Source organism: Oryza brachyantha, chromosome 1 (assembly GCF_000231095.2).
Source record: "Oryza brachyantha chromosome 1, ObraRS2, whole genome shotgun sequence".
Lineage (NCBI taxonomy): Eukaryota > Viridiplantae > Streptophyta > Magnoliopsida > Poales > Poaceae > Oryza > Oryza brachyantha.
This window is the reverse complement of record NC_023163.2, coordinates 18,743,420-18,754,412: the sequence shown is the minus strand read 5'-3', so window position 1 is coordinate 18,754,412 and position 10,993 is coordinate 18,743,420. Positions and strand designations below refer to the sequence as shown.

At 43.6% G+C, this 10,993-nt stretch overlaps 1 protein-coding gene across 1 annotated transcript; it reads left to right on the top strand.

Annotated features, from left to right (window-relative positions):
* Window positions 1-8,888: 8,888 nt before the first annotated feature.
* LOC121053252 (transcription factor PAR1-like) lies at window positions 8,889-10,167 on the top strand. The gene has a single exon (XM_040519867.1). The coding sequence runs from the start codon at window positions 8,937-8,939 to the stop codon at window positions 9,432-9,434; it is 498 nt and encodes a 165-aa protein (XP_040375801.1). The 5' UTR covers window positions 8,889-8,936; the 3' UTR covers window positions 9,435-10,167.
* Window positions 10,168-10,993: the final 826 nt, after the last annotated feature.

Sequence of the window (10,993 nt, the reverse complement as noted above, 5' to 3'; positions counted from 1 at the left end):
GGTTTGGTCGTGGGATTCATTCAATCATCTGACTACAAAAGGTGAAGCGACTAGAGAAAGGAATCAGTGTACCCTCCTAACTAACGTGAAGATAAGTAGAGGGGAAGGAGAAATACTGGTGTTATGTGTGTAATCTTTGCATTCTTGTTTATTGTCCATGGTTGCGTTAAATATGGAGACGTGATAAAGTGATTTTAACACGCTACGTCCAATGATGATCGTTGTGGAGAAGAGAGAGGGCAGAGCGCGTAGCTTTACCAGGCTGCTCACGTCTTCTACCGGATGCGAGGGCCTTGACGAAGGGTGGCGCAGGGGGGTGACTAGGAATAGCATTGTGGAGGTTGCGTCTTCGCTTCCTTGCGTCCCAGCATGGGCCATACCACTTGCAAGGAGAGAATGGAGAGGAAGTGACGTCGGCAACAGAGAAAAAAAAAGAGAAGGGTGGCGACAACGAAGAAGGCGCACAAGCTTGATTTACCTCGTCGAGTGACTGCCACCGAGTAGATCTCCACGCGAGCCTAAGCTCCGTTCCGGCGGCGTCACAATTATCGCGCGGGTTGGAGCCACTGGATCTGGAAGGCCATCGTCCGCCGAGCTTACCTCTACGACGCTGGAGTCTCTCACCGCTAGGCTGAAGAATATCGCGGCGAGCATCAAAAGGTAGGAGCATCATCCACTCCGAGCTTGGTACCACCGCTGTTGCATCAGGAGGTTCGAGAGGACGAGGCAGCAACGAAGCAGCAGTTTTGTCAGAGAGGGGAATAGGGAGAGGGAGAGGATGAGAGGGGAGAGGGGAAATAATATAATCTTGAGTATATTTCATGAAACCCCAAGTTTAGAGGCATGTGTAATATAAAATCACATGTTTTGAGACTAAATGTTTCAAATAACCTCACATTTAAGCTTAATATTATCTATTTGGCTAATATATTTATGCATAATAGTTTTAAAAATACTACGTGATATCTCTCTATATATATACACATTAGCTACATTTTCAACACTTGTTACTTATCAGTATTATAACTTTTTTAGATATAATTGGTTAATATATCATTAGTATTAGTAGTATGGATTGTGATAAGTTTTTGTAATCATGTATTGCGAGAGTAAGGAAGAAGATAAATTAGGTGGGAAGGACTTGCATTTTGGACCTATTTACATGTAAATATATATTAAAAATACTCCATCCCTCCATAATATAAGACACAACTACTTTTTTTATGTCTCATAATATAAGGCGTGCATATATCATAATGGAAATACATATTTTACATAAACATGTGGCTTTTGAAATATTTTGCCTCAAAATATGGGGTTTCTTGAAACAAATTACAATAATCAGGGTTTTGCATTACATATGCCACAAAACCTCGGGTTTTGTGAAATTTACTCTATAATCTTTTTTGGACTCTAGGGTATTTAATGTAAACTTTGGTTCTTTAGCATCATTTGACAAAATATAAGGATTAAAATAGGTAATGGTAAGAGCTGACATGAAAATTTGAAGCCACTCTGCATTATGGACAAATAGAATTTTAGACTCATCTCCTTGACCTAGGTGGCACTATGAGGCCACTCAAATGAGTTGCTTGCACTGGGAATGGTCCTTAATGAAATGGCAACCATAGTTTGCAATCTTGCAGTGTCTGATTAGGGCATTCACAGTGCAGTGGACGTCTGTCGCGATTGCCAGGGAGAAGAGAAAGGGATGGGGTGAGTAGCCTAAGGAGGCTACTCGCATCTTCTGTAGGGCGTAGAGAGCCTGACCGAGGGTTGCACAAGGGCACGACGGGGATACGCGTTGTACAGGTTAGGGCTCTACCTCCTCGTGACCTAGCGTGGGCCCTACCATCGACCACACGCGACCAGAGAAAGAAGAGAGCAACTGCCGGACTTACCTCGTCACCGCAAGTCAGAGCCGCATCATGTCCCCAAGATCTCCATTGTCAAAGCTCCATGCCCCGTTGCCTAACCGTCGCTGCCATCACCCGAGCTCCACCGCATCTGCCCGAGCTACGTCACTACCGCCCAATCTCTACCGCTGCCGCCTGATCTGCCCCTCTGCCGCCCGATCTGTGCCACCATCACCCGAGGTCTGCCGCCCCAACCTGATTTACGCCACTGCCCGAGCTCCACCGCCGTCACCACCTATGTGTGGTTTCTGCTCAGTTGAAGTTGAGGGAATACCCCCATTCTGAATGACCTTAGTCATTTGTATGTTGCGTCGTGTTCTTTTTATGTGAATGTTCTTGGCGTTGAGAGTGCGGTCGTTCTTTGGAGCTTTTGTTTTTAGTTTGAACCGTTTGAATTTTGAACATTAATTGTGACCCAGATGGCATCAACATCGACATGGTTCCACGAATTTAGGAGATTAATTTTGTTTCAGTGCAGTAATCTCTTCATATTTTAATAAATGATACCATCAATTTTTTGTTAGAACATATTTTTATCATTTATCTTGTTAAAAAAAATTGTGCAGATATAAGAAATGCAAGTTATAATTAAAATATATGTAATAATAAATTCAATCATAAAATGATTAAATATACAAACAATTCAATAGTGATATATATTAAAACTAGCATGGTGGCCCGCACATATTGCGCTGCTAGCATCGTTAATTGTATCTATATATGGTCTTTTATCTTAATAATATTTCTTACTTGTTAAATCGAATTTAATTTTTTTTCTAAAATATATTTTTAATGGAACCATATTTACATGTATTTTAAATTGTACTCGTACATAACTCTTTTCTGCATAATATTTAATTTGTGATTCAATTTTGATATACTTCTAAATTGTATTTATCTCATTTAACTATATTCTAAACTGTACTTTGCATAAACTCTTTTCTGTATAATATTTAATTTGCAATTCAATTTTTAGACTCTTTCTCTTAATTTTATCTATTGGTGGCATCTTTTTGACCAAATTTGGATTTTTAACTAAATTTGTATATTTACGTGGACTCTTATTTCAATATTTATTATTATTTGTTTCAAATTTTAGATCTTTCTAAATTGTTTCCGGTTGGATTGTACTTTTTGGCTAATGTGTAAATTTCTATATGTAGTGGCTCCTATTTTATCACTTTATTAAGATGTATTTCTATGTAGACTCATAGTCTTAATATATTATTTCAAAATTGTATTTATTACTATTTTTAATTCAAATTTCCTATATTTATAATTTGTATTTCTACTAGGACTCTTCTTCTCGTTCCTATTTCTGTTGCTAGCACGGATTTAACAAATTGTTAGACTGTTTTTTTTATAAAAAATAAATTCTTGTCCGATTTCACACAAATATGTTTTTTTTATCTCTTATTCTCCTTTCACACGGTTGTAACAAACTAACTACACGGTTTTTTTAAAAAAAAATCCTAGTCCGATTCCACACAATTACACAAACATGATATTTTCTTTTTATTTCCCTCTTATTTTCCTTTGATTAATCTCAATTTTTCTAGCCTGTCCGAGAGAACCTGAAGACTTTTTTCTGTTACTACTTCGATAAGTTAATAGATACGAACTGTGCTTCTGGGAGCTAATAACGACATGGTCAGTGTTTAATAATAATATTGCTGTGCGCCTTAAAAGCAACGGATATTCTGCCGTAACTTGCGCCGGAGTCGTACTCCATGTCACGAGCCCACTGCAAACCAAAAGAAAAGCCCCATCATTTTCCTATGGCAGACTCTCTGCTTGGATCACATGAGATTTTACGGCCCAATGTGGGTGGGCCGTGGGGGTAGGCTCCATCTGGCTAACCTGCAAATCGGGCGCCCGTGCGCAAACGAGGCCCCATGTCTCTTTTGGAGATGGTCAAATGGCGAAACTTTTTTCAAAATTGAAATTATAAAATATTTTATCTCGTTTTGCAGTCATATAAGCCTATCAGAGTAATTTGCAAAAATATACATATGCGCCATGTGGGTTTGAGAAAAAAATACACGTGTCACACGATGGGTTTGTGGCACCGCAAAGTGTTGTACCGAACCCCTCGGTGTCGTGCAATCCACCACCATCACGCGATCCAAATTATTGTCATTGATTATCATACTAATTCTATTAATTGGTTTATTGGTTCTTAAAAAAAGGTACAATATTACTATTTTAGTTGGAAAAATATATGAAAAGTATAATTGTGCTAATTTAGACACAGAGGTCAGTTTAAATCTACGAATTTAGATAGTATTCACAACTAAATTAGTAATATTAAATTTTGAGAAAAATCAATTAAAAATTATGTTCATAGACTAATACGATGGCCAATCATGGGGTACCATGGAATAAGACATAGGACCACGTGGTGGTGCGGTACCGGGATAGGGATGTAGCACCATGTGATGTCAGCATGGTGATGTGGAGGATGTGGCACCACCGTGTGACACATGTATATTTTTGAAAAGTTTTGCCGTACATACACATACAAAATGAGATAAATATTATATGTTTTCAACATATTTTGGTCAAATGGCTCATCTTATTTACCAACTGTGATCACGAGTACCAGACGGGTAAGATGTCCCGGTTAAAAAAATCAACTAGTAGCGTGGATGCGGTGTACTGGTTCACAGTGCGTAACTACCGACTTGTCAGAGACCATGGAGGGTATCTCGGTTTTGTATTGAACAACCAATGCCTGCTGAAGGTGAGAAACAATTTGAAGGAAGCGGAAAAATTGTGAGAAAAATATAAGTTATTGGCAAGTGATATACATGTTTGTCTTTTTTACTTTTACTTATGTTTACGGGCCAATCTTTTAATTTTTAATCTTAAAATTAGAGTTGATTTTAGGATTTTTATGGTAGTCTATTTTTTAGACTTGGTTTTTAGATTGCGATGAACACATATAAAAATTTTATTCATAAATTATTTTTTATGTTTAAATATGTTGTTTCACATTTTTCATAAAAATATCAAGGAATCACCCTCATATTCTAGGAGGTGTCATCAATAAACTTGAGTTCTACGAAATACTATAAGAAACCGTTTTTCTCATGATTTCTCCATCGCCTTGTTACCGTTAGTTGACCTCCATTAGCCCTTAAAAAGTCCATTTTACCCTTACAATCATACTAGGGAGTACAACTATTCGAAGGGCAAAATAGACCTTTTGCATAGGCTTAAACTGAGTTCAACTGACCGCGATGACACAAATAGGAGAAACATGCTTTGTGTGATGACATTTCCCGAAACTCATATTCACCTATTGCAATTTATAGAATCAATCACTTGTCAAGGGAAAAACATAAAATTACTCATATTTGCAAAAAAAAATTGTAATTAAAAATTATATATATATATATATGTTCTTAGTGATAAAAAGCAAAGTCTGGAAAATACATTACTATAGAAACACCAAAATCAACTCTAAATTTAAAGTTAAAATTTTAAATTTTAACCTTTAAATATAAGCGGAAAGACCCGCGGATAATTTTGGTGAATTTCTGACCGGACGTCTCTGCAAGGCCGGGTATCCATATGACTAAGGAAATATGCTACTTTTATTGCAAGTTTGTACGGTTACACTATTACATGAACTTTCTCGGTGCCAATTGGGAACCCCTCGTATATACCGGTTATTTCAATCAACATCCAGCAGCAGGCAGCACCAATAACTCAGCGAAAAGGTATACGGACCATTCTTCCGCACCGTATGTATGTACTGTGCGTCCCTTAGGAGATATGGGCCCTCCGCCCTCGTCATTTGTTTTATAAAAAAAAAAAAGACAAACACCATATTTATAAATAAAAAATAATTTATGAATAAAACTTATATATACATGTTCTTAATGATATAGAAGCAAAAGCTTAACAAAGAATTACAATGCAAAAGCTTAAAAAAGAAAAGAATGATGATGTCATCATTAAATCTGTCACTCACCAGTTCTATTGCATATACCACATGCACTTTAACATTATAAAATAGTTCTACTCGTATTGGTTCTATCTTATTACTAGCTAAATGTCCATACGTTGCAATGAGATTTTAATAAAAGAATTCATCATGTATATATGAACTTGTTGAGTTAAGACTTGCGCAAAAGTGACTTAAAATTTTTGACAATGTAATTATAATTAACACATCATTATAATCCTATACCCAAAGCATCATCGTGAGAGTAAAAAGAAAGAGCGAACCACTGGATGGCTAGCTATAGGTTAGAACCAATCTTTCGTTGAACATATCACTAAGAAAAAAAGAAAAAAGAGAAAGAAATGGTGTTGCCAGATTTTAATAACATATTAATGTAATTTTTAAAATATAAAACCCTGAGGAGGTTCGTTAGACTTTTAAATGTTGGCCCAAAGAAAGCCCAATCAAATATCTAACCTAACCTCTCCCCACCTGCTCTATCTCCCTCACACGCAGTGGCAACGGTGGCCCGGCAGCAGGGCAGCGGTCAGGCACTCCGGCGTGGCGAGGGGCTACGAGGTGGTGGCCGGGTGCGATGGCAGAGCGGTGCGAGCTCCGGCGCAGCGGCCGCCATCTTCACGCCCTCTCCGGTGAGTCCTTCTCTCTGTCTTTTGCCCAGCCTGGCCTAACCCATCCCTTTGCCAACCCTATCCTCCAGATCCGGGGTGGCGTGGGTCGCGGCGGCAGCGGATCGACGCGGTGGCAAGCGAGGCTAGGGGCGGCACGCCTCCTTCCACCGGCATCGTCCTCCCTCCATCGGCCCATCCTCCCTCGGCCACCACGATACTTCCTCCTCTCTCTTTGCAGCATTTTTAGTATGGTACAAATATTTGCCCACTACGAATAAATATTCTGTACCCCTCCCATCTCTCCTGGTTTATTTTCCAAGTTAACTATATATATTATTTTAATCATTAATAAATGAAACTATTTTAATTGTTAATAAATTGTTTCATTTATGCTCAAATTAAACTAAACAATCAACGAGTCCGTGAAACAAGGGCGGAAGCGAAACGCGGTGAAACGCGCCAGTCTCCTTGTGCCGCAGTGTTGCTAGGGCCGGGGCGCCTGGAAAGAATGCATTTGTCATCAATCTGTGCGACTGTGGCCTGTGGGATTGCGCCTATGATCAGATCATCGGCGCTGCGCTGCTCACCTGCAGGCTGGCTCACGCAACGGCCAACTGGCTGTAACGGGAGGTGGCAGTAAAGAATAATTGCTCTACCCAGTGCCCGGCCAGGAGGGGGCAAAAGCGTGGACAAGTCACAAGTGTAGAGTCCCCCGGCGGGCACGTGGCGCACCAGCTGCTGGTGACCCCGCGTTGCGTAGCCTAACATGCCCGCACATGTTCATGCCTATAGCTACCTTACCTAGCTCGGCTCGCCCGGGTTCCCTTCGCTTGCCACGACGACGGGGCGTCGATCGGGAGTACAACCTGGCCTGCACCTGCGCGCTCGATCCATGGGCACAGGACACGTACGTACGTAGTGTACGTCCGGGTGGCAGCCTGACGCGCGCCTCCCCCTTCCCGTCCCGGCCCTGCCGCACGTTCCCCTCGAGCAAGGCCGGCCCTGATCTCCTCTCCGCGTACGCGCGCCAAGCGTGGCTGCGTCGACAGTCAAGTCGCCGTACGTGATGCATGCATGCGGCGCGGGACGGGGAGGGCGGGCGCGCCTTCGCTAGGAATTCGCGTCGATCAAACCATGTGGCGGGACGGATTCTCCAGCCGAACCGGCCGGCCGGCATGTACGGGGACCGGGGAGCACGGCGGTGTCGTGGGTGGGTAGCTTGATGTTGCGTTTACTGCTTACGGCAGCTCACCGCGCGCGAATGCGTCTCCGCCGGCAGCATCGGTCGTCGCACTTAGGTGGGGGAAGGCTGGAAGGGGGGTGCCGCGGCGCGGGGTCGCCATGTACACATACTCGCATGCACGCAAAGGTGCAGCCCAGCAGCCGTGCAGCTGCCAGCTGGTGTCACGTTCAGATGATCCGGAACCCGGGTTGACCTGTCAAAATAAACGCTGCACACAAGCCAACATATGTATGCGAAGATCCTAGCTAGTATCACCGTGCGTGATGCATGCCACTTCTCACTTCTGCACGTCTGGCTTGCAAATTAACAGCACAGCCTCTCAATTTGCGGTGCCGATATAATAGTACAGACTTTTATGATCACACGATCAAGACTCAAGAGTAAACAAAAAAAAAAGAGGAAAGAGAACTCAAAAAACAAATAGGAGAGATTTTGAGAAGAGAGATGCTAGTATTATTCAGTACATTTCGTGATTTACAGCTCAACGTTTTATTGGGTGCTATATAGCTTTCATGCATGTTGGCTTGTCTGGTTGCACGGCACCTGTTCCCCGTACAGGACATGCATGACATCCACCCTGAGTACGTACTTCTTAGCTAGCCTTATCGCACAATCAATGAATGTCACCACTCACTAATAATATGTGCATACTGCATACATATCCTGTACGCGAGTACCACGTCTGAAAAGATGATAAGATTGAGTTACCAGATCAGATGGAGATGAAGGAAGAAGAAAAAAAAAAGTGACGTATCGTCTTCCGTGAATGTACAAGTCCACAACACACTGGCTACACAGCTAAGGTAAGCCCCCACAAGGAAACCCCCCCTTCGCTACACGTAGCAAGTTGACTAGAGGCGATTACAGGCTAGCTCGTACTAAAGCCACGCCCAGATGCGCTGCACTCCCCCCACGCCCGCCCACATGCGCCTGCCACCCCGCGCCGTTCACTTCCCCCCCCATCGCGACAAAACCAAGACGCCGTTACGCCGCGCAAGCTAGCAAATAGCAATATTTCTCCATTTCTGCAGCGCACTAGTGGTCTACCTCAGCAGCGCGCGCCGTGAGATTCTCGCCGGCTACCTCCCCGCGCGTAGACGATTTATAGGAGGCGCCACACATGGTGCGTTGGTCACTCGTCACACGGTTGCTAGCTCAGAAGACCACCCAAGAAAAGAAAGACGCGCGCGGGTGGCATGGACCGCCGTGTCGTGGCCGTGCAGGCGGAGGACGTCGACGAAACGGTGCGACAGCGGCAGCGGCTCGTGCGCGAGCGTGGCAGGCGCATCAAGGCGGCCGCGGAGCTCGGGCTGGCGCGGTCGTCGGGAGGCCGGCAGTGGGGCCGCGCGCTGGGCCGGCGCGCCCTCCTGCTCCGGAAGGGTCCCGCGACCGCGGCGCTCTCGTCGCCGGCGCTACTAGAGGCTTCGGCTGGCAAGGAGGAGACGAAGCAGGGGAAGGCGATGGCAGGGGAAGCAGGGCAGCAGGAGGAGGAGGAGGAGGAGGAGGAGGAGATGGTGGACGAGAAGGTGGAGCTGCTGCGGCAGCTGGTGCCGGGGGGAGAGGCGATGGCGGTGGAGCGGCTGCTGGACGAGACGGCCGACTACATCGCCGCTTTGCACGCGCAGGTCGGCGTCATGCGCGCGCTCGCCTGCCTCCTGTCCGGCCTCGGCTCGCCACCAGAGAAGCCTCAATGAGACTGATCGATCGATGGAGTGATGATGCCTCGTAAGAGGTCTCGGTGTAAGCACGCGTTCTGATCCTCCTGTAGTAATTAAATTTCGTCCGTTTCCACTCTTCGTATGCATCACTAGTTACTTTTTTTTACCTCTTCCGAGGACGGCAGGCAAACGCATGTTATGTATAGTGGGGCAGCAAGCTAGATGCAATTTAGTAGGGATTTTAGTGTAAGTTCAGCCACTTGAATTTCCCACCTCCTGGTGTGTAACGCAGTGGTGTTGTTGGAACATGGAAGTAGCAGCAACACATGCAGCTCAGCTAGCTAGTTAGCCTAGCTGTATGGAAGTAGGAGCTGAATGCATGGCACACCAGAGATTTTATTGTATTTTGATAGTCGGAGTACATTTGTAAAGGGGTGGAAAAGGCCACAACAAGAGAGCATGCATGCATGCTCGCCCTAGCATCCTAGGCTGATAAGAAGTATAGCGATGCGAGCATGCATGTGGCTCGATGTTTGCGAGGTACTTTTCCCATGTGGCGAGCGCGATCGTAGATTCGTCGGAGGGATCACGGATCTGTAGCTTTGCGGTCATGCAGGTTCTCTTCTTAATTCAGACAGCTGCCTCAAACGCTATGGCGGAGAAAAAGGGACTTGCACACTCAATGCTGCGACCTCTTCTGCTTCCGTGAAGTGATTCCCCCGCGTTCCTTTCTGGGTGAGGCAGAAAAACATCACATAGAGTGAATTCTCGGTTGGTCAAACAAAGCGATCAATATCAAATCATAGTCTATCGGTTCTTAAAAAAGACAGATCCATCGCGTTATCAAATCTCAATTTATTAGCTACTCCAAATCCGTAATAGCAACGTTGCAATGAAGCAGCTATTGACGGTAGTAATAGTAATAAGAACAACGACCAAGTCAAAATCTTCGATAGGCCACACTTGGTTCTCCTGTACTCGGGGAGCACGGCCAAACGTTATATCTGTAAACCGAAAATTGTTTATAAATAAAACTTTTGCATTATATTCTTAATGATTTTTAAAACATTGGATAAAAAATAAAATACATTAAAAATGATAAAATTAATTCTAAATTTAAGATTAAAATTTTAAATTTCTACTTATAAGAATAAGAATAAGCAGAAGCAAAACGATGAGAGGTTGTTTTACTTCCCAAATCCCAACCGTATACTCCATCTGTAAAAGAAAAAAGAAAATTGTGAAAACCCACCAAATGCCACTCTTTGTTTAAGATTATCCATATATGTTGATTTGTTACAAATACTCCCTCCTTCATTTTGGTTTGAGATTTTCCTAGTCTTTTCATAGCATCGCATCTTACCGTCAATGTGGTTATGAAACCTGCTATATCAATCGATCTTAGCAACTAGTTGATACTCTTGCTGCTGCAGGAGCTGGATAAGACTACCGCTTGCATGGAGCTACTATCACGGTGATATAAGAATGATTGAGCTCCAAGATCCATGTGGATGCACACTTATTAAGCTCATGCTCAATGTTGGCGCTCGGTGTTCCATCCATGAGCATACTTGGCTTACGGACTAGGTATTCAG

What these genes read in the sequence shown, in the direction of transcription:
- LOC121053252 (XM_040519867.1), top strand. Translation starts at nt 8,937, where the DNA reads ATGGACCGCCGTGTCGTGGCCGTGCAGGCGGAGGACGTCGACGAAACG.